Genomic DNA, 24,490 nt, shown 5'->3' with positions numbered 1-24,490 from the left:
CTCAACTTGATCTTTCTCACAGAAAGACTTTTCATACTTCATCAATAAAGTGCATACATTAAAAATTGCCGCTGACAAATTCTGGCGCACCGGCTATTGCCAGCGGCCGAATTACCTCTTTTTTTTTCTAATTTGAGTGCTACTATAGCTGTAAATCTCATTACGGCCTATAGCAGTCCCAAATAATCGGCACAGTTCTGCATTCTGCACAAAAATTATATATTTCTTGCTTTCAGCTTCCAATAATAGTAAAAAAAATAATTCAATCACATTTTCACTTGCTAGGTGCTGAAAATGTATTTTGTAGTTTGGTTCTAGGCATTTTTATACATACGTATTAATAAGACAATTGGAGATCTTGAGTTATTACACCATATAGAAAAACAGACACATTTATAGTACGCTTTTTTATTTAAAGAAAATAAAGACAGATAACAGTACTAACCAAATACCAGCATGATGTATGGCTGTAGAACACTGTTGTGCTTCTTGCTATGCTAAATCTTTAGTATAACCATACCGTATCATGAATAATTTGGCCAAATAAAGTTACCAGTGGGAAAAATTACATATTCTATGTATGTATGGCTATAATGTTCATTTCATAAAATTACAACAAATGTTTATATTCATAGAAAATAAAAAGTTAGGCACAAAAGATTCCTGTTCTTCCCATACCACAAATGGCATCAGAGCAAAATAATAAAAATCATACTAATGACAGTTATATTAAAATATAGAAGATTAAAAATATGAATTTTCTTGCAATGTTTAAAGTCCAGTTTGCTTTTTAACATGAAATACAATTATATTTGAAAAAAACAAAAAATCTGACTAGCTGTCATGGGCAGCAGTTCCACTGTGAACACCTAAGCCCTTTTATATCCAACAGAAATGGCTTCCATCACAGTGGAAGATTCCAAAATTAACAAATAAGCAGCTTGTGGTCCCTTTAAAGGAGTCTTCCTTAGGACCGTGTAGATTCCATCATGCTACTTTGTATATGAAGCAGTAGAATGTTCTCTCGAGCAAGTAGTATGGTCTCTGGAGCAATGATACAGTGGTACACTAGCATTCACATCACGTAGAAGTGGTAGCTTGAGGTAATTTTACTATTATACCTCAAAGTTATGTTTTGTTTAAGACTGAGGCATAACTATAAATCGGGCCCCCCACCAAAACTTTGATGAGGCCCCCCAATGTTTACACCCTTTCACTTGCCAACCACTTGTGACCCTCACAGCCTGTGAACTATCTTGCAAAGGTCATAAAACAAGTATGGTCATCATGATTTTCACACCCATAACAAGCGTAGCCACAAAAACACCTGATCTGAAGGATGGATCTCTGTATCAGAGGGAGCAAAGTAGTATTCGAAGTCCCCTTACAGCTCTGGGCCCCCTAGCAGTCGCACGGGCTGCTTCTCTCTAGTTATGCCCCTGCTGGTGTACAAAGCCTAAAAACAAAAATCAGTAATATCTCTACCTTTCTTGTAGCCTTCAATCAAAGCCAGATGCTAACTATAATGAAGTCTTATTATAAAGAGCCTTCCTGAGAAAAAAAAAGTCCTTTGTATTTCGGGTTTGAAAAGGAAAGGGTGAAAGCTTTAAAGCAAAAAGCTTCTTTTATAGTGATCATCCTGGTAAATGTTGTGTTCAAAGAGGAAAGCATATGAAAGACCACAGGAGATTTACAGTGGATTATAATGCCACAAGAGCAGACTTGTTTACATGTACCTATAACAACTAATCGGAAGGTACTACAATGTACCTAACATTTTTTCTTCCTCTGGATAACACAGTAACCTCTGTATCATCAACTCTATGCGCAACAATTGTGAGAACAGGATCAAATGTCATTAGAAACATTCCAAATTTATACTGAGAACTATCGATGACTGAACAAATATTTTTCACAGAGCATTGTGTAACTTGAGCTGGGGGACAAAAGTAAAGGAATATATATTTGCATATATACACATTATACATAGACGTTTGGTAATTTTAATCTGCAAAAATAAATCAGCTTCATTAAGCGGTACTCCAGCAACTGTCTTTGTCATGGCATAAATAGAATGCAATATAAAATAAATAGAACTTTAAGTTTCTTAGTCTCTACCAGTTAATACACATGCAAGGGCAAGAGTATGCTTTGGTCTAAAGCAAAATGGAGTCTATACATCCATTAGGATTCCCAGTTTGTTTGGTTTTAAATAAATGTTCCTTTGGTGTAATGGTGGTGTAATGGAAAGGACATCTTAACCTTCATATTAGAATACTTGAATGCATACGAGGCTGCAGTATCCAATAGCAAACTCCTTTAGAGGTCACCAGTCAACTGTTTGTTCAGTATGTTACCCATAACCAAGTCATGTTCACTACATGGCTTTACTGTCCAGATTCTTTCAGGAGGCCAAGCTTTCTCAAAGCATCCTTTCTATTCTCCTCATTACGTCCAGAGAACTGCACTGTAATCCCTTGAGGCCTAAGACCAGTAGGTCTTGGAATAGAAGAGGTTCTCTTTATTTCCTGTTGAGTATTTGGCTGCTTTTGTTCACGGTTACTATAGACGGTACTGTGACGTTTACTCTTATCTATAGGATTTGACACGGTCTCGCCTTTAATAACAACAGATTTCCCCAAAGGAATAAAAGGACTAGGATCATTCATCAAGATATTGGAGATAGACTCGGGCTCATTGGAAAGCTTCTTATGTACTTCAGGCATAACTTTTTGTGTGTGCTGAGCATTATTATCATCTTGCTCTTTTGAAAATCGTCTTTTTATTTCCAGAGAAAACCTTGATGGGTTTTGACCACTGTTAAAATTCTGCTCAGTGAACAATCTTCTATTTGATTCTTCAGATACTATTTTTGGTGGGAGTTGACTATCTATATTATCTTTCTCTTTTGATAGTTTCCTTGTTGTGTCTACAGGGAACTTTGATAAGTTCTGACTTCTGTTTTGTGTGTTCTGAGCATTATCATCTTGCTCCTTTGAAAGTCGTCGCTTTATTTCCATAGAAAACCTTGATGGGTTTTGGCCACTGTTAAAATTCTGCTCAGTGGACAATCTTCTATTTGATTCTTCAGATACAATTTTTGTTGGGAGTTGAGCATCTGTATGATCTTGCTCTTTTGAAAGTTTCCTCCTTGTGTCTACAGGAAACTTTGATAAGTTCTGACTACTGTTGTAATTTTGCTCATATGGGTTCTTTTTATTGGAATCTAAGTGTAGACTCTTTGTTGAATGTTGACCATTGGCACTTACCCTTTCATTTGAAAGTCTCCTATGCAGTTCGGATGGGAAAAAATTTGAAGAGTGCTGACTATTTGAAACAGGAGAGGTACAGGGGCTAGAATGTATGTCAGCTTGAACTGGGATTTCTTTAACCAAACCGAGCTTGGTAAGAGCTTCATATCTGGTTTGCTCAGAGATCATATCCCGAAAGGATGTCTTCCGAATCAATGGTTTGCCATTTTTTCCATCAATTTCCTCACCAAGTAATCCTGGTACATGTAAATGGGCCAGAACTTGAGCTTTGCGCTCTTGTACATTGACAGATGCTTTGGCAATAGTTTTATTGTATTGCTTTCCACCTTGTTTAACACTTATATTGTTTGGAAAACGGTTCAGTTTGCCATTTGGTGGAGAAGGAAATACAAAATGATCATCGCTTATTGGTGAGGTAGCAATACTCCTCTTCGGTTCTGGTGACTTCTCCTCTTGAGGGGATGCCAAGTGTGCAAGCTCAGTTTTCTTCTCAGAAATCTTCTGTGCTATGACCACAGGAGTGGGAACAGCACCAAGAAGTTTAATATGGTCGGATGGTGGCTCAGGAGAAAACCTGCGCTCATCTTTCTGTGCTCTACTAGATGGGATAGGGACTGGTGCACTTGCAGAATTGGTGGGCTCTGATATTCTTGAGTCATATTGGTAATGTTTACCATTGGTGTTCGGTCCAGAGTCATAATCTAAGTGGAAAGAAAGATGATATTACTTTCACAATTACACAAATACAATTAATTACCTAGTCAGTAGTTACTTTTACGATATTGGCCTCAATTCACTATGCTCATCTCCTGTCTTTAATAACTATTCTAGAGTTATCACCATGGTAATAAGGCATGTAGTATTCAGGAAACATTTTACCTGAGGCACACCTAAAGTTAACTCTTCTGTCTAAGTTAAGGTGAGAGCTCTAAAATTAACTCTTCAATCCTTAAAATAATTCCATAATTCTAAAGTTAAAGACAGGCTGTTAATTGACTGCATGTGAAAATACAGAGGAGGTAACTTAAGGACTGAAGTGATAAGATAACTCTCTCACTGTGAAAACGTATCTCTACACCTTAATAAGGTAAGATCGATGTGTGGTGGTAAGTTTTCTCTTGCCTTATCTCCAGCATGATTTTAGTGAATTGGGGCCATTGTTTAAAGAAAATTTCTTTTTTGACCCTCGTGTCCTGACACTCTGCTATTTATCTGAACTTGTAACTACTAAACCTATTAAAAGGATTTTGTAGTGAGAAAAATATGTTGGCGGCCATTGTTAAAATTTTACCAAAAATAACAAAAAAAAAACCTACTGGTCATCTGACTGATATGCTGATGTTCTTGGAAAGGCAAGTATGTAGGGCAGATGGCCTGACTTGAGCAGTTTCAAGCTTCCTTTAAATCAGTGATGATTGAAAATGCTACAGCCAAAAGATCAACAGTGAGGGAAGCACCAAATTAATATGGGATTAGCAATGACAGCCTTCCATTTTAGTAAAGAAGTCCAGCCTTTTAGCAAACCTTATTGTAGATCTTGTCACTTGAGTACTTCAGAAACTAAATCATGCCTTTTAATTGTATCCTAATAGAAAGTGGGGGGATCTGGACAGCCTTGTCACTTGGAAGACTCATTGGGGCTCTGCAGAGCCAATTTTAATGAACAAGCAGTATGGACAGTGTCAGGCCTGTTTCTAGTCAAATCATAAACACTGCGCCAGAGTTCATACAGTAGTTACCACTTAGTACACTCAACAGTCAATGGGTTTGCTGCAGAAAGTCCAGTTAATGGATGTCAAAGTTCAATTATACTGCTGCGCTCTCCAGTCCTGTAAATGAAAAACAGACTCCACATAGGGTAATATTGTTCAGTCCTTTTGCTGACTCTATTCCAACCCCTAAAGGTCACCCGTGTTCCGGGCTCCCCAGGTGATAAATCACATCTATCTCCCTCATCCCCTCTCACTAGATGCTCACCAGATTATATCCACCTCAGTTGTCAGGTGGGTCTTAAGCATAGCATTATACTCATATCCAATCGCTTCTGTAAAGAAAGAGAATCTCCACATAGGGTAATACAGTTCAAGCAGAAAACAGTTCAGTTTTTGCAAACACCGTGCCTCCGTATTTACACCCGTTATCAGTGCCAATCCACCTCAATGCATGCCAAACTGCTCACCAGACGTATGCCACCTCTTTACACAGGTGGAGACTGCGCTTTGTGGGAATCCAATCAACAACATGATCCTCAGAGATTTGTAAAAAAAGCCTCGTGGGGACTTTACTTTATTCTCACTGTTAAAATTCGGAGTTAATCTGATAATTTTCCAGATCTGGTCTCGTTCTTCAATGCCCAAACTAAATAAAGTAAAGACCTTTAGGGGTTGGAATAGAGTCAGCAAAAGGACTGAACAATATTACCCTATGTGGAGTCTGTTTTTCATTTACAGGACTGAAGAGCGCAGCAGTATAATTGAACCTAGGCCTGTTTCTAGGGCCGTGTGGCCGCCCTGAGCGCTGAGGGAGGGGGCGCTGTGTTTGAGGGGGAGCTGCAGCTGTGGGGAGGGCGGCCCAACCTTTCCCTCCCTTCCTCCCCCGGGCCGCCCTCTGTGCTCCCCCCTTCACTGCAGAGTGAGCGCAGCAGGAAGCGCTGTATACAACAACTCACTGTATACAGCGCACACAGGAAGTAGAGTGTCTATAAGCGTCTATGCAGAGGAGGAGACCAGCGGCAAGTGAAACACAGGAAGGCGAGTTGCTGTATACAGTGCTTCCTGCTGCACTCACTCTGCAGCGGAGGGGCGGAGCACGGAGGGCGGCCCCAGGGAGAAGCTGACTCCCCCCCCATCCATTATGGGGGGGGGCACCTACTTATCTAACCTATACTGGGGAACCTACCTATCTAACCTATACTGGGGCACCTACCTATCTAACCTATACTGGGGCACCTCTCTAGCCTATACTGGGGGCACCTACCTATCCTATACTGTGGGCACCTACCTAGCTAACCTATACTGGGGGCGCCTACCTAGCTAACCTATACTGTTGGCAACTTTACTAGCTACCTGTATTGGAGGCACCTACCTATCTAACCTATGCCGGGGCAACTATTCTGGCTACCTATATTGGAGGCACCCACCTAGCTAACCTATACTGGGGGCACCTGCCTATCTAACCTATACTGGGGGCGATTATACTGGGGCACCTATGCCTGGCTACCTATACTGTGGCACCTATAAACTGGCTCCATGGGGGGGGGGGCAGAATTTTTACACACTTGCCCTGGGTGCATTTTAGCCTAGAAACTGCCCTGGACAGTGTAAAGAGTCTGTCAAGAGTTCAGTCCAACCAACGTCGTCTGTTATTGGAAAGGACTTCACATGTCCAAGAAGTATGAGCAAATTTGAAGTTTAGAGGCTCACATTGTAACAAACTAGAGCAGGAGATTTGGGCGCTGACAGACAGCAATAGTAATTGCGGCTTTAGCAGCACCCAGTGGAAAATGTGGGCACCAGAGGTGCTGGATGAATCCAAAGCGATGGGGGCAGCAGGGATATAGTGATGGGATAAGTCTGTAGGTGTTCGTCTTAGATAGTGGTAAATTTAGGTTAGGATTAAGTAAGGGGGTTTTAACCACTTGAGGACCTAGGGCTTTCTACCCCTTAAGGACCGGCCACTTTTTTTCCATTCAGACCACTGCAGCTTTCACGGTTTATTGCTCGCTCATACAACCTACCACCTAAATGAATTTTGGCTCCTTTTCTTGTCACTAATAAAGCTTTCTTTTGGTGCTATTTAATTGCTCCTGCGATTTTTACTTTTTATTATATTCAGCAAAAAAGACATGAATTTTGGCAAAAAAATGATTTTTTTAACTTTCTGTGCTGACAGTTTTCAAATAAAGTAAAATTTCTGTATACATGCAGCGCGAAAAATGTGGACAAACATGTTTTTGATAAAAAAAAACCCATTCAGCGTATATTTATTGGTTTGGGTAAAAGTTATAGCGTTTACAAACTATGGTGCAAAAAGTGAATTTTCCCATTTTCAAGCATCTATGACTTTTCTGACCCCCTGTCATGTTTCATGAGGGGCTAGAATTCCAGGATAGTATAAATACCCCCCAAATGACCCCATTTTGGAAAGAAGACATCCCAAAGTATTCACTGAGAGGCATAGTGAGTTCATAGAAGATATTATTTTTTGTCACAAGTAAGCGGAAAATGACACTTTGTGAGGAAAAAAAAAAAAAAAAAAAGTTTCCATTTCTTCTAACTTGCACCAAAAAAAAATGAAATCTGCCACAGACTCACCATACCCCTCTCTGAATACCTTGAAGGGTCTACTTTCCAAAATGGGGTCATTTGTGGGGTGTGTTTACTGTCCTGACATTTTGGGGGGTGCTAAATTGTAAGCACCCCTGTAAAGCCTAAAGGTGCTCATTGGACTTTGGACCACTTAGCGCAGTTAGGCTGCAAAAAAGTGCCACACATGTGGTATTGCCGTACTCAGGAGAAGTAGTGTAATGTGTTTTGGGGTGTATTTTTACACATACCCATGCTGGGTGGGAGAAATATCTCTGTAAATGACAATTTGTTAATTTTTTTTACACACAATTGTCCATTTACAGAGATATTTCTCCCACTCAGCATGGGTATGTGTAAAAATACACCACAAAACACATTATACTACTTCTCCTGAGTACGGCGATAACACATGTGTGGCACTTTTTTGCACCCTAACTGCGCTAAAGGGCCCAAAGTCCAATGAGTACCTTTAGGATTTCACAGGTCATTTTGAGAAATTTCGTTTCAAGACTACTCCTCACGGTTTAGGGCCCCTAAAATGCCAGGGCAGTATAGGAACCCCACAAATGACCCCATTTTAGAAAGAAGACACCCCAAGGTATTCCGTTAGGAGTATGGCGAGTTCATAGAAGATTTTATTTTTTGTCACAAGTTAGCGGAAAATGACACTTTGTGAAAAAACACAATTAAAATCAATTTCCGCTAACTTTTGACAAAAAATAAAATCTTCTATGAACTCACCATACTCCTAACGGAATACCTTGGGGTGTCTTCTTTCTAAAATGGGGTCATTTGTGGGGTTCCTATACTGCCCTGGCATTTTAGGGGCCCTAAACCGTGAGGAGTAGTCTTAAAACGAAATTTCTCAAAATGACCTGTGAAATCCTAAAGGTACTCATTGGACTTTGGGCCCTTTAGCGCAGTTAGGGTGCAAAAAAGTGCCACACATGTGGTATCGCCATACTCGGGAGAAGTAGTACAATGTGTTTTGGGGTGTATTTTTACACATACCCATGCTGGGTGGGAGAAATACCTCTGTAAATGGACAATTGTGTGTAAAAAAATCAAAAGATTGTCATTTACAGAGGTATTTCTCCCACCCAGCATGGGTATGTGTAAAAATACACCCCAAAACACATTGTACTACTTCTCCCGAGTACGGCGATACCACATGTGTGGCACTTTTTTGCACCCTAACTGCACTAAGGGGCCCAAAGTCCAATGAGTACCTTTAGGATTTCACAGGTCATTTTTGTTTCAAGACTACTCCTCACGGTTTAGGGCCCCTAAAATGCCAGGGCAGTATAGGAACCCCACTAATGACCCCATTTTAGAAAGAAGACACCCCAAGGTATTCCGTTAGGAGTATGGTGAGTTCATAGAAGTTTTTATTTTTTTGTCACAAGTTAGCGGAAATTGATTTTAATAGTTTTTTTCACAAAGTGTCATTTTCCGCTAACTTGTGACAAAAAATAAAATCTTCTATGAACTCACCATACTCCGTACGGAATACCTTTGGGTGTCTTCTTTCTAGAATGGGGTCATTTGTGGGGTTCCTATACTGCCCTGGCATTTTAGGGGCCCTAAACCGTGAGGAGTAGTCTTGAAACCAAATGTCGCAAAATGACCTGTGAAATCCTAAAGGTACTCATTGGACTTTGGGCCCCTTAGCGTACTTAGGGTGTAAAAAAGTGCCACACATGTGGTACCGCTGTACTCAGGAGAAGTAGTATAATGCGTTTTGGGGTGTATTTTTACACATACCCATGCTAAGTGGGAGAAATATCTCTGTAAATGACAATTGTTTGATTTTTTTACACACAATTGTCCATTTACATAGAAATTTCTCCCACCCAGCATGGGTATGTGTAAAAATACACCCCAAAACACATTATACTACTTTTCCTGAGTACGGCGGTACCACATGTGTGACACTTTTTTGCAGCCTAGGTGCGCTAAGGGGCCCAACGTCCTATTCACAGGTCATTTTGAAGCATTTGTTTTCTAGACTACTCCTCGCGGTTTAGGGCCCCTAAAATGCCAGGGCAGTATAGGAACCCCACAAGTGACCCCATTTTAGAAAGAAGACACCCCAAGGTATTCCGTTAGGTATATGGCGAGTTCATAGAAGATTTTATTTTTTGTCACAAGTTAGTGAAAAATGACACTTTGTGAAAAAAAAACAATAAAAATTAATTTCCGCTAACTTTTGACAAAAAATAAAATCTTCTATGAACTCGTCATACACCTAACATAATACCTTGGGGTGTCTTTTTTTTCTAAAATGGGGTCACTTGTGGGGTTCCTATACCGCCCTGGCATTTTACAGGCCCAAAACCGTGAGTAGTCTGGAAACCAAATGTCTCAAAATGACTGTTCAGGGGTATAAGCATCTGCAAATTTTGATGACAGGTGGTCTATGAGGGGGCGAATTTTGTGGAACCGGTCATAAGCAGGGTGGCCTTTTAGATGACAGGTTGTATTGGGCCTGATCTGATGGATAGGAGTGCTAGGGGGGTGACAGGAGGTGATTGATGGGTGTCTCAGGGGGTGGTTAGAGGGGAAAATAGATGCAATCCATGCACTGGGGAGGTGATCGGAAGGGGGTCTGAGGGTTTGGCCGAGTGATCAGGAGCCCACACGGGGCAAATTGGGGCCTGATCTGATGGGTAGGTGTGCTAGGGGGTGACAGGAGGTGATTGATGGGTGTCTCAAGGTGTGATTAGAGGGGGGAATAGATGCAAGCAATGCACTGGCGAGGTGATCAGGGCTGGGGTCTGAGGGCATTCTGAGGGTGTGGGCGGGTGATTGAGTGCCCTAGGGGCAGATAGGGGTCTAATCTGATAGGTAGCAGTGACAGGGGGTGATTGATGGGTAATTAGTGGGTGTTTAGGGTAGAGAATAGATGGAAACACTGCGCTTGGGTGGTGATCTGATGTCGGATCTGCGGGCGATCTATTGGTGTGGGTGGGTAATCAGTTTGCCCGCAAGGGGCAGGTTAGGGGCTGATTGATGGGTGGCAGTGACAGCGGGTGATTGATGGGTGGCAGTGACAGGGGGTGATTGATGGGTGGCAGTGACAGGGGGTGATTGATAGGTGATTGACAGGTAATCAGTGGGTTATTACAGGGGAGAACAGATGTAAATATTGCACTGGCGAATTGATAAGGGGGGGTCTGAGGGCAATCTGAGCGTGTAGGCGGGCGATTGGGTGCCCGCAAGGGGCAGATTAGGGTCTGATCTGATAGGTAACAGTGACAGGTGGTGATAGGGAGTGATTGATGGGTGATTGATGGGTAATTAGTGGGTGTTTAGAGGAGAGAATAGATGGAAACACTGCGCTTGGGTGGTGATCTGATGTCGGATCTGCGGGCGATCTATTGGTGTGGGTGGGTGATCAGATTGCCCGCAAGGGGCAGGTTAGGGGCTGATTGATGGGTGGCAGTGACAGGGGGTGACAGGGGGTGATTGATGGGTGATAGGTGATTGGCAGGTGATTGACAGGTGATCAGTGGGTTATTACAGGGAAGGACAGATGTAATTAATGCACTGGCGAATTGATAAGGGGGGGGGGGGGGTCTGAGGGCAATCTGAGCGTGTGGGCGGGTGATTGGGTGCCCGCAAGGGGCAGATTAGGGTCTGATCTGATAGGTAACAGTAACAGGTGGTGATAGGGGGTGATTGATGGGTAATTAGTGGGTGTTTAGAGAAGATAACAGATGTAAACGATACATTTGGGAGGTAATCTGACGGCGGGTTTGCGGGCGATCTAATGGTGTGGGTGGGTGATCAGATTGCCCGCAAGGGGCAGGTTAGGGGCTGATTGATGGGTGGCAGTGACAGGGGGTGACAGGGGGTGATTGATGGGTGATAGGTGATTGGCAGGTGATTGACAGGTGATCAGTGGGTTATTACAGGGAAGGACAGATGTAATTAATGCACTGGCGAATTGATAAGGGGGGGGGGGGGTCTGAGGGCAATCTGAGCGTGTGGGCGGGTGATTGGGTGCCCGCAAGGGGCAGATTAGGGTCTGATCTGATAGGTAACAGTGACAGGTGGTGATAGGGGGTGATTGATGGGTGATTGATGGGTAATTAGTGGGTGTTTAGAGAAGATAACAGATGTAAACGATACATTTGGGAGGTAATCTGACGGCGGGTTTGCGGGCGATCTAATGGTGTGGGTGGGTGATCAGATTGCCCGCAAGGGGCAGGTTAGGGGCTGATTGATGGGTGGCAGTGACAGGGGGTGATTGATGGGTGATAGGTGATTGGCAGGTGATTGACAGGTGATCAGTGGGTTATTACAGGGAAGAACAGATGTAATTAATGCACTGGTGAATTGATAAGGGGGGGTCAGAGGGCAATCTGAGCGTGTGGGCGGGTGATTGGGTGCCCGCAAGGGGCAGATTAGGGTCTGATCTGATAGGTAAAAGTGACAGGTGGTGATAGGGGGTGATTGATGGGTGATTGATGGGTAATTAGTGGGTGTTTAGAGGAGAGAATAGATGTAAACAATGGATTTGGGAGGTGATCTGATGTCGGATCTGTGGGCGATCTATTGGTGTGGGGGGGTGATCAGATTGCCCGCAAGGGGCAGGTTAGGGGCTGATTGATGGGTGGCAGTGACAGGGGGTGATTGACGGGTGATTGATGGGTGATTGACGGGTGATTGACAGGTGATTGACAGGTGATCAGGGGGATAGATGCATACAGTAAACAGGGGGGGGGTGGTCTGGGGGGGGGGTCTGGGGAGAATCTGAGGGGTGGGGGGTGATCAGGAGGGGGCAGGGAGCAGGGGGGGGGATAAAAAAAAAAATAGCGTTGACAGATAGTGACAGGGAGTGATTGATGGGTGATTAGGGGGGTGATTGGGTGCAAACAGGGGTCTGGGGGGTGGGCAGGGGGGGGGTCTGATGGGTGCTGTGGGCGATCTGGGGCAGGGGGGGGAGAAATCAGTGTGCTTGGGTGCAGACTAGGGTGGCTGCAGCCTGCCCTGGTGGTCCCTCGGACACTGGGACCACCAGGGCAGGAGGCAGCCTGTATAATACACTTTGTAAACATTACAAAGTGTATTATACACTTTGTATGCGGCGATCGCGGGGTTAACATCCCGCCGGCGCTTCCGTATAGCCGGCGGGATGTTGCGGCGAGCGAGCGGTGACAGGCGCCGGCGGAGGATCGCGTCACGGATGACGCGATCGCTCCGCCCATGCCCTTAAATGGACCGCCGCCTCTGTGGGTGAGGCCGTCCTGAAGGGCTCCACTTCCCCGCCGCCCCTGTGTAGTGGGCGGTCGGGAAGTGGTTAAGGTGCGTACACACTTCTGATTTTACGCCCGATTGACGTTCAAACTGGACGTTTGAACTACTTGTCATTCAAAACAAAAAGTCGTTCAAACATCTTTTACACACAGACTGACAATACATCTGATATGCTAAGGTCAGCTAATTTACATGTTGTTTGAATGGTCAATGGACTGGATAGAACAATGGACCAGATCAAACGACTGATCAAAAGACTGTTTGAATGGCCATTATTTGTACAAATGACTCCCAGTCATTTGTACACAAGTACGGACCTAATTGTCATTTGAACGACAGTTAGTCCAATGGATCCGCCAAGCGGATCAGTCAAAACTGCTGCTATCAGTCTAACGACTGAACGTACACACGTCCAACTGTCCTTCAAACGACCGGTTTGAACAACAAGTCGTTCGGAAAAGTCAGGCATGTGTACGTACGTTTAAGCTGAGAGTGGTAGGTTAGTCTCAGGATTAGATATAGGGAGGGTTAGTGCAAGAGCAAGGTCAGGTAAAGCATATTGGAAAAATCACTAATGTTCTATAATCTTAAAGCGGCTCCGAGATGAAAAACTAACTATAAGAAGTAACTTGTCTATATATCCTATTTAAAGTTTAGATAGTTTACACAGCAAATCTAGTTGCAAACATCTTCAATAGAATATGATTATTTCTTCCTGTGATACAATGACAGCAGCCATGTTGTTTGTAAACATTACAAACAGGCAAGCTTATCTGCATCTTCTATGGAAAATAACTAATCCCCCTCCTCCTCCCTCCTCCCCTCTGCCTCTGAATTATCTGGCTAATAATACCTCCCCTCCTCCTGCCCAGACTGAGCTCCCATGAGCCCTTGCTACTGCCAAGGCTCTCTGAAAAACTGAGGGCGAGGCTTGCTTAGTGTATAGGGAATTAGAGTATTAAAACAAAAAAGTATTTGGCTTGAGGAATGCCCTATAAACAATAGGAAAGGAACAACTATGCAATGAGTAAAAGTTCATCTCAGATCCACTTTAATTAGCCAGCTCCAAATAGTAGAATAACAGCAGTATTGCCAAAATTGTACTTGTAGTTTTTCCCCAGCGCCTTTTTTGATGTATGAATGTCAAACTGCTTTTTCAGTTAGGGCATGGCAAATGTGCTGGGCGCTTAAGTTTATGCACTGGATGGGTGACGTGGCATTCAGCAAGAAGTTTTCTGAATCATTATTGAAAAATGTAATTGACAATTTTCAGGGCTCATTTTGGTTACTATGGCCTCGATTCATCATTCTCTTTGAGATAACTTTTTCCAGTTTGTTAAATTACCGAATTCTAAGTTTAGCGATTTCTAGTTGTATTCATCAAGGTTTTTCCTCATTCGGTGTGAATTCGATAACAATTCGGTAACGTGTCGATATTTCCATTTTACAGTGGTACTTTAACACAAGGCCATAAGATTCCCATGGAATTGTGGGTAAAAGGCAGTCCTTTGAGCACTACGTAGCAACATTCTGAATAGGGCTTTACACCTGGACCAGGATTCTGAAAGTGGTTGGGACACTCCCACAATTTGATAGGAGCCTTTTCTAAAAAATTATAGTGCAGCTAGCAAATTAGTTAACCCTGACACTGCCTGTGTTCTCTTACAAGATGATTCAAGAGAAATGCAGATGTCGTGTTATAGCAAATAAATCTATTCTCTTAAAAATTTATATGGTTGCAGACCTTATTCTTGCCCTTCTGCGCCTTTGAATCACTCTCAGCTGATACATAACCACTTCAAATGGCTCCATCTTCTCTGTCAGCAATGATCTGACAGGAATAACGACAGAGCAGTGAAGGAGATAACTAATCCTAAATGTAACGCTAAACCACGCCCACTTTCTTTTTCATGAATTGCACTTTATCCTGTTTTAGCGAATCGTTACCGAATGTTCGCTAACAGCTGTAGATAACTTTGATGAATCCTGAAATGAAGTTAACAAATTCGGTATTTTACCAAACTGGTAACAAATTTGCTAAGTGTTGATGAATCGAGGCCTATATCTAAAACAGTTTCTGAGGTGGATTAGTATTAAAGTCAAATAAATGCTAATTACCTTGAGCACAAAATGAAGGTATAAACCACACAGGCCTAAAGGCTCATACACACATCAGACCATGGTCTTTGGAAAATGAAAGATCACAGACCAATTTTACCCCCTTCCATGTAGTATGAGAGCCATACCTACACAGTCTATTCTATGGAGCTGAACTGTCCATCAGACAGAAATCTTTGCAAGATGCTGCACACAAAGATGCTGCACACAAAGATGCTGTAGACATTCAAAAGATCAGTATCTGCAAAAGATCTGTTCCTGCAAAAGATCCATTCCTGCAAAATGCATGCATAGTCTATGATATCTGCAGATCATCATACACACCTTGTTTAACAGACATTCATCTGCAGATCAGATCCACCAGGATGGATTTTCAGATCTGCAGATGTTTGTCTGATCTGCAGTAGAATGTCAGTTATACAAGGTGTGTATGATGATCTGCAGATTTCATAGACTATGAATGCAATTTGCAGGAACGGATCTTTGGCAGGAACAGATCTTTTGCAGATACTGATCTTTTGTGTCTGTACAGCATCTGAGTGTGCAGCATCTTGCAAAGATTTTTTTCTGATGGGGAGTTCAGCTCCATAGAAAAGACTGTGAAGGTATGGATCTCATACTACATGAAGGGGGGTAAGATTGGTCTGTGATCTTTCATTTTCCAGATACTATAGTCTGATGTGTGTATGTGGCCTAAGTGTAGAACATTAGCAGAAAGTATGTCTAGCCATAAGCTTTTATTAATCTTTAAAGCACACCTGAAGTGAGATGGATATGGAGGTTGACATATTAGTTTCTTTTCAAACAATACATATCGTGGCTGCCTTGCTGATCCTCTGCCACTAATACTTTAAACCACCGACCCAGAACAAGCACACCGATCAGATGTGTCTGAGTGGATTAGTTACATGCTTGTTTCAGGTGTGCCATTCAGTCACTACTAATGCCTGAAAAATCAGCAGGACAGCCTGGCAATCTGTATTATGTATAAGGAAATAAATACGGCAGCCTCCATATCCCTCTCACTTCAGGTGTCCTTTAATGATCACCAGTTTGTGCCTTCCGTTACTAAGAACCCAGTATTGGTTGGTGGCACAATGTTGCTCAGCATCCATTATTAGTACTAAATTGTTTCGTAAAGGCAGGAGCCCAGAGTTTTAAGCTATGCACAAATGCTATAATTTGCAACCAAGACAATCATGAACAATTGTGTCAGGTGCAAGTCACTACAGGCTTCCACCAGTGCCATTTACCAACCTGCTGTACCAGAAGGTACATGTGGCTTCCAGGACCGAATAGGCAGCAAGCTCCTGTGTCCTCTTGCAGGGGTCAAAAACTGCTGATGTAAAGCACTGAAGGTTGCCAAATGCTTCTCTGCTCACTAGCAGAAGAGCATGTGAGCGAGACGCTGCACTGCTGAATCTGACACCTATTTGCTTAGGTCCTATATCTAGTTTTGTGCACTGTGAATATTTAGCACTGTACTAAAAACCATTGTCCCAAGTATCATCAAGTAGGTTCCTTAATTGAGCAAACACAGCACTGAGATGTAAATCAATATCATACCTGGTGAAACTCCAACATGATGATGATCAGTCTGCACTAGGTCAATGATGTCATCACTGTCAGAATGACTATCTTCTAGTGATCTGGGTGAGTAATAGCCAACACTTGAATTGCGAGACTTAGGGGGTTCGTCAGTGTCATCCTCAAAAGCATCCAAGGTTTCCTCGAAAAACATAAGGACATTCTTCTCCTCATTTGTTAGATCTCTAAGATTTTCATTATCCTGAAAAGAAAAGCTATAGATTAAAAAAAGAACGCCCATTGTCTTATGTAAATAAAAAAAAAAAAAAAAAAAAAAAAAAAAGTATCTACTCTACTCATTAATTTCTCCCAGCAAAAGGTATTTTAGAGGTTTCCATATACAGCACAGCAGTTATACTTGTTCTGGTAGCTTTATGAAGCTCTAAATGGGTGTGTAATATTCCAGAAAACAAGTGAGTGCATAAACAAAAGGGATATTAATGCATTCAGGTTCCTAGGTTATTTAATGTGCCGTGTGTAAAATGTCTTGCAGTATCACTAAATGTCTTACTTTTAAAACCGTAATCCTAAACCACCTTGTGCTTTGTCCAGGGCAGTTTCTAGGCTAAATTGCACCCAGGGCGAGGGTGTAAAAATTGCGCCCCCCCACCCCCGTGGACTCGGGAACCCTTACTCTTTAGGAACAGAAACACAGCCACAGGTGACAAGTAGATCTGCCTACTTTCTAGTGACCAGCCGCTCATCCAGGAGGAAGCAGGAAAACACCCAGGCGAGGAGAGCCCGGAAAGCCAACTCCTCCATGGGTTCTGCGCACTCACAGCCTGCAGTACCGCTACAAGACATCAGGTGTCATCACGTGGTGGTGACATGATAACTTGAAGTCTGACGCAGGCAGCCTAGGAGGAGTCAAGGAAGGTGATCGCGCTGGTAATCTTCCATTTGGCTGCACCACGTGTCACCAGCTCCCTAACGGTTATGTCCTTCTGCCTGCTCCCCCCTTCATCTACTTGCTGGTCTGCGCCCAGTGCGGTCGCCCTGCCCAAGAAACGGCCCTGGCTTTGTCCATTTAGTGGCCATTGCATTTACATTTGCAAGTACCATTTAAATTTCCCTACAAAATAAAAATAAATAAAAGTTTCAAAGCAACAGTTCAGAGATTAAAACCTGTTTCACTCAACAAGCCTCTGTACATGTTTATATTGTAGAAACAGCACGATTTCCCCTTTTCACAGGCTTGAACTTTATCAAATGGAGGTGGCTGATCACAATTTAATTCTAAATTAAATGTAGTACATTTGACCAACTGTCCATCTGGAAGAACTGGGCTCTGAAAAGCACTCAAAACAGTTCTAAATTTAAGTTTGGTATAACTTGAGTGCTTTTTTGCTTGGTAGCTGCTAAAAGGTATGCTTTATTGGCAAGAAGTGAAAACATCTGTTCAAAACCTCAGGAGAAAGTTCAACTAATGGAATGTTGGATCTCTAGCATGTTTACAGGTATCCCATGATGCCACTCAGATTTTCAGTGGAGATGTCACCAAACCACCAGTTCTTGTTACTGTCGAATTTTAGAAAATCTACTCCCTTTGACTCCCAAAAGGCTCCTTGTTCTGTCAGACTTCCCATTGGGTTACATCAGTTGCCCTAGAATTTGCTGGTAGTGCTTGGTTCAGACGCTATGGCCAATATACAATTTACCTTTTCCCCTAGATCATTTTTAATCTTGTTATAATACCGGTAACTTTCCAGCAATTTTCAAATGGAAAAAAAGTGCCAAAAAGTAGGTGACAATATACTATCAAATTTATTTTGAGCTTTTTCTTGCTTTCACACAGACATGCGTTTGCGTTTTTTTTTTTTTTTTTTTTTAAATCAGAACGCAGCAGTGGAAAAGGCCGCCCAAGATTCTTATTTTAATCAGGCTGCACTTAAGAATCAGCAAATGCATGCATTTTTTTGGGCAAAAACGCAGCTAGTGGAAAAAGGCCCTGAGTAGTATTAACACAAATTCTACATACAAGCATAACAGATTCAAATTCAGCTGAACAGTGTACACAGAATGCAGACTAAAAACTTAAAATAAGAAAACCACTGCACACATTCAAATATGTAATCTGTTATTGAAATGAAAAAGAACAAAAAGTAACACTATTCTTTTCTCAAATAAAGCAAACGTTAGGCAACATTTGTAGCCAAGCTACAGAGTGTGTGCTCGGATACTGAAATGTAACCTGACTTCTGCAGGCAAAATGAACTGTGCTGCTTAAGTTCATAGATATAAATTGGCATTCCAAGGACAGGGTAACTGATGACTGGTCAGTCAGCTCACTAGCCCATGACAAGTGGAAGAAACCAATGTTTTATAGCTACAGAAGAGTTATGTACAACATTTTGTTAATTAGTGGCTAGGGTAGCACATTCCTTTTAAGGCTTTGTTGTTATTCTAGGAACTGTGCTTGTATCACGTACGCACTGTCAGGCCTTCAGAGCTTGTTTACACACGAATTCCTTGAGCAGGTAAATGACAATGACATAACTAGCAAATGAGAGTCATTATTCTTGTTGTGAGCAAGCTACTGCTTACAAAATAGCTTTACAGAAATTACTTCTTCTACAGCAAATGCATGGAAGTAAATTAGAGGGTTAATGTTTAACATTAGCTTAATAGGATGTACATAGTTCTTTTAACAGTGTTGTCCTATTTCCTACAACATCCTATGCAATCATACCCAGGTGTCTGTATATACAGAAAAACGAAGCAGGAAAAAAGGGCGCATATGGCTAGTGGACAAAAACGGCGCACTGTAGGCTGCTATGCAAAATATCGGCTACTGGGCACCTGAGAGTACATTTCAGCGCCTGAGAAATAGCGGTTGCAGGGATCGTGTTAACTAAAGTTTTCTTTACAGAATAAGGTTTATTACAAATATGTTTTTACTTTGTTTAACTTATTTTATTGTTTTCAAATTTTGCTTTCAGGAGTGTAATAAGTACATTTTCGTTTTCATAAGTATAATGCTTAACGCTCCTGGCGGTATACAAAAATACGCCAGGAGGCAGCGCGGCAGTTTTTTTTAAAATTTTTTTTTTCTATATCATGTAGCGAGCCCAGGGCTCGCTACATGATAGCCGCTGCTCAGCGGCATCCCCCCGCCCTCTTCGATCGCCTTCGGCGATCTCCAATCAGGAAATCCCGTTCAAAGAACGGGATTTCCTGGAGGGCTTCCCCCGTCGCCATGGCGACGGGCGGGATGACGTCACCGACGTCACTGACGTCGGGTCGTCATTGGGAGTCCCGGGCCACCCCTCGGCGCTGCCTGGCACTGATTGGCCAGGCAGCGCACGGGGTCTGGGGGGGGCCGCGCGCTGCACCGTATAGCGGCGATCGGGCGCGCGGCGGCGGCGATCGGGGTGCTGGCGCAGCTAGCAAAGTGCTAGCTGCGTCCAGCAAAAAAAAAAAATTAAACAAATCGGCCCAGCAGGGCCTGAGCGGCACCCTCCGGCGGCTTACCCCGAACTACGTTCGGGGTTACCGCCAAGAAGGTTAAAGAGACTCCGTAACAAAAATTGCATCCTGTTTTTTATCATCCTACAAGTTCCAAAAGCTATTCTAATGTGTTCTGGCTTACTGCAGCACTTTCTGCTATCACAGTCTCTGTAATAAATCAATGTATCTTTCCCTTGTCAGACTTGTCAGCCTGTGTCTGGAAGGCTGCCAAGTTCTTCAGTGTTGTGGTTCTGCTATGAATTCCCCCTTCCAGGCCCCTCTATGCACACTGCCTGTGTATTATTTAGATTAGAGCAGCTTCTCTCTTCTCTCTTATCTTTTACAAGCTGGATAAATCGTCCTCTGAGCTGGCTGGGCTTTCACATACTGAAGAATTACAGACAAGGGCAAAGCTGTTTGCAGGAGAAAAAAGAGCAGCCTGAAACTTCAGTGCATGAGAACTGCAGGGAGAAAGAAACACACAAATGATCTCTTGAGATTCAAAAGGAAGGCTGTATACAGCCTGCTTGTGTATGGTTGTATTTTCTATGTGTGGACATACAGTACATCAACCTACTTCCTGTTTTGGTGGCCATTTTGTTTGTTTATAAACAAACTTTTTAAAACTGTTTTTAACCACTTTTAATGCGGCGAGGAGCGGCGAAATTGTGACAGAGGGTAATAGGAGATGTCCCCTAACGCACTGGTATGTTTACTTTTGTGCGATTTTAACAATACAGATTCTCTTTAAATATCGTTTTCAAGCTTATTGTATTACAAAATATATTGTTTTTGGCATTACCCTTGTTTTTAGAATTACAATGTGCAAATTATAGTTTTCAGATTTATTATCTTACTAACATATCGCTTTTTATATTACCGTTATTTTAAGATTTTGAATGCGTACGTGATTGTAAGGCTATTCATTCTATTATAAATATACTAGGTGACCTAAGCCCGTTTAAAAACGGGCTCTAGGTCTGTGTCGAATCCCCATCCTCTCTCCTCCACTCCCCTCCCTCCTCTCCTCCCACCTCCCCTCTCCTCCACTCCCCTCCCACTCTCCGCCACAGTGTCACCACACAGGCGCGCACCCGCCGCACGCGCACGCCGCCCGCTGACCCGCCGCACAACTTTTTCTATTTAAAATATATTTATGTGTACGTGTTTGTAAAGCTATTCTATTACAAATCTATAACTTACTATTCATAATATTTTAAATGTTTACGTGATTGTAAGGCTATTTACTGTATTAAAAATATATAAATTATTCTATTCATGTTATTTGTAGTGAAGTATTTTACGGTATCAAATATATTATTGTTTCTATGTGTGTAAAGGTGTTTGTGCAGTGGGGATAGTTAGGGTTAGGCACCACCAGGGGATGGTTAGGGTTAGGCACCACCAGGGGGGTGGTTAGGGTTTAGGGATAGGTACAGGGAGGATTCTGTGTGAGAGTAGACTTAGATATAGTCCCAGTACAATATATGTAACATATACAATTTATTAAACTATGCTTATAAACACCAAGGGGGTTCTAGGGGTTAGGGATAGGTATAGGGAGAGTTCTGTGTGAGAGCACAGTTAGGTATAATTTTCAGTAAAGTACCTGTATTATCTACAATTTTAATACTATTCTTATTACAAGTGTAAATATCGTTTTCTCGTATAGACGGTATTTTGCCATTTCATTAGTGTTAATTCAACATATTTAGCACTAGATTTTCGTTTGACATAGAAATGAAAAATACTGTTTTATAAACTTATAATTTTGGCTATATCCCGTGCCTTTTTTTTTCCAGACACCCTTTTTGCATGGGCACACACTTCACACACTTTGGCAGTATCTAGGCATCCTGTAACTAAGTTTCTAGGCCTTAGATCAGGTACCCAGTCTAGTAAGAGGGAAGGAATGAGTGAGTGTGTGAGTGTGTGAGTGTATACACACATATATATATACACACACACACACACACACACACACACACACACACACACACACACACACACACACACAGTCTTCAGTAATTGCATATGAACTGATATTTCAGATATGCATACATGCTGAATAAATTGCTCCTGGAAACAACTGTTGGTAACAGTTTTGGGCAGCAGTAGTCATCTGTTCTATTGGAGAGATGAGTGAGATACATTCCACTGAAGAAAGAACAAAAGGAAAGACAATGGTTGGTAGATACTGATCCTGTCTGTGGGGTTGGTAATGCCCTTGTGGGTCCCCGATTACTAACACCAGAGTTTTACCCAAGACAAAAACGCGTGGTTTGGACGTTTTTTACGCACGGAGACCTTTATGTACGCGTACGCTAGGACGCTTTTACGCATGGATGCTAGTGAGAATCTTATGCGTACATTTTTACGCATTGCTAGGACGCTTTTACGCATGGAAACGGATGACGTCATGAGTTCCGTTTTCAGCAGTACGCTTCTCGCATTGCCCCCTGGGAGATTGGGAGGAGCGTTATGACATTGCTGTGGTTTCCCATCAGGTCCTCCTGACTTGGTAAGTGCTGATTGGCCATTGGGGTTATGACACTTTTCAAATCATGCTGTGATAACGGCTGCTGATTTACATATCTGTTTCCCATCAGGTCCTCTCATTATGCTTTGCCCTGTGATTGGATACTTATGCTTTTTTGTATTGTGATGTTATCTGATTGGTCCATGTGACCCTATTGAAACTGTATATAAATGCCTTTATGTTTGTTATCTCTTTTGAGTGAGCCTATACAGCTTGAGAAAGGAGCTTGTCTCCGAAACAGCGTCTGTCGCTGTCCCTGGGCGCTATCTTTATGCAATAAAGAGCTTGAATACATCCACGTGGTGCTGCTGATCTCTTCAACCGAAATCTAGTGGCTGTACAGATCATCTGAACTTGTTACTGATGTTACTACACACTCACTGCATGTTATACCTAATTATCTTTTACGCACATCAGATGAAATTAGTAATACATATACAGGTAGTCCTAAGTTAGCAAACAACAACAGGGACTGTAGGTTTGTTCTTAAAGTGAACACGAGGTGAGAGTGATATGGAGGCTACCATATTTATTTCCTTTTAAACATTACCAGTTGCCAGTCAGTCCTGCTGATCTATTTGGCTGCAGTAGTGAACTGAAGTACCCCAGAAACAAGCATGCACCTAATCGTGTCAGTTCTGACAATATTGTCAGAAACCCGACCTGCTGCATGGTTGTTTGGGGTCTATGGCTGAAAGTATTAGAGGCACAGGATCAGCAGGAGAGCCAGGCAACTGGTATTGCCTAAAAGGAAATAAATATGGCAGCCTCCATATTATTCTCACCTCGAGTTCCCTTTAACCTGAATCTGTCCAGGAGTCGAAACACTATGACATTGTTGTCCCATGCATCTCTAAGTGTCCCCCTCTGTGTAAACTCTGCCCCCCTGTTCCCTCAGTGTCCCCTTCTGTGCCACTTTTGCCTCCACTGTGGCCCTCTGTACCACCTCTGCCTCTTTGTGCTTCCTTCTACACCCTATTGCATCTCCTTCTGTCCCAATGATGATCATAATGTGCCAGTTTCAGTTATGTAGTGCAGTTGCGCTCATTCACAGACTGGGATGCAGACACAAACTTCCGGAGGATACCAGCACTGGATCACAAGTTTGCTTTAAAATGTAAAAAATGGCTATGCAGACTGTGAAACTTACTATATAGTATAGCGTACCACAGCAAAATGTCATTTTACCAGTTTAAAAAACTTTTTTTCTTAGAATTTTTTAAAATTTATTTTCTCAAAAATGACACGTTCTTTTTAAACGTTTCTTTGTTCTTACAGATTCAAAATGTTCAACACACACAAGCAATAGAACACAGCAATACATGCATCCAGCTACATTTAAGTGGTCAGCAGGTGCTCGTCAGCCAATCAGGATGCACTGTCATACACCCTTTACCTGCCATACCACATCTAGCAGCCATTAGCATTCAGGTGGGAGGCTTCAGTTGGACGCCATCGCAAGATTGCGTCGCTAGCAGGACCGCCCTGTGCAGGCATCCCTCCCACAGGGGTCCCTCCCTAACCGCTCACCTGTCCGCCATGTCCTAGAGCTGAAAGAAAACGTTTAAAAACACACGATTGGTTCGCACGATGGCCAGGGGCCCCGGACCTCTCTCACTGGCCGGGGCCCCAAGGCCAATATGCGATACCAGGAGGGGAGTGCAGGTGGGCCTGGACCTCTCACACCCAGGCTCTGGACCTCTCACATCTAGAAAACCCACCAGCACTGCCTCCATACTGAATGCTAAATTCTATTGCTTGTGTGTGTTGAATTTAGCATTCAGTATGGAGGCAGTGTTGGTGGGTTTTCTGGATGTGAGAGGTCCAGAGCCTGGGTGTGAGAGGTCCAGGCCCACCTGCACTCCCCTCCAGGTATTGCATATTGGCCTTGGGGACCCGGCCAGTGAGAGAGGTCCGGGGCCCCTGGCCATCGTGCAAACCAATCGTGTGTTTTTAAA

The 24,490-nt window shown here is 42.7% G+C and overlaps 1 protein-coding gene across 1 annotated transcript in view; it reads right to left on the bottom strand.

The window, feature by feature from the left end:
• Positions 1 to 392: 392 nt before the first annotated feature.
• PROSER2 (proline and serine rich 2) overlaps positions 393 to 24,490 on the bottom strand; it is a 57,703-nt gene continuing 33,605 nt past the window's right edge. Inside the window, exons 3-4 of the mRNA XM_068276097.1 lie at positions 16,526 to 16,748; positions 393 to 3,973 (exon numbers count right to left, since the gene is read on the bottom strand). Of these exons, the coding sequence (XP_068132198.1) occupies positions 2,388 to 3,973; positions 16,526 to 16,748 (1,809 nt within the window). The 3' untranslated portion in view covers positions 393 to 2,387. The remainder of the gene's footprint in view (positions 3,974 to 16,525; positions 16,749 to 24,490) is intronic.

Source organism: Hyperolius riggenbachi, chromosome 3, assembly GCF_040937935.1.
Source record: "Hyperolius riggenbachi isolate aHypRig1 chromosome 3, aHypRig1.pri, whole genome shotgun sequence".
Taxonomy (NCBI): Eukaryota; Metazoa; Chordata; class Amphibia; order Anura; family Hyperoliidae; genus Hyperolius; species Hyperolius riggenbachi.
Note: the sequence above shows the minus strand (reverse complement) of the source record. Positions and strands in the feature narration are given on the sequence as shown.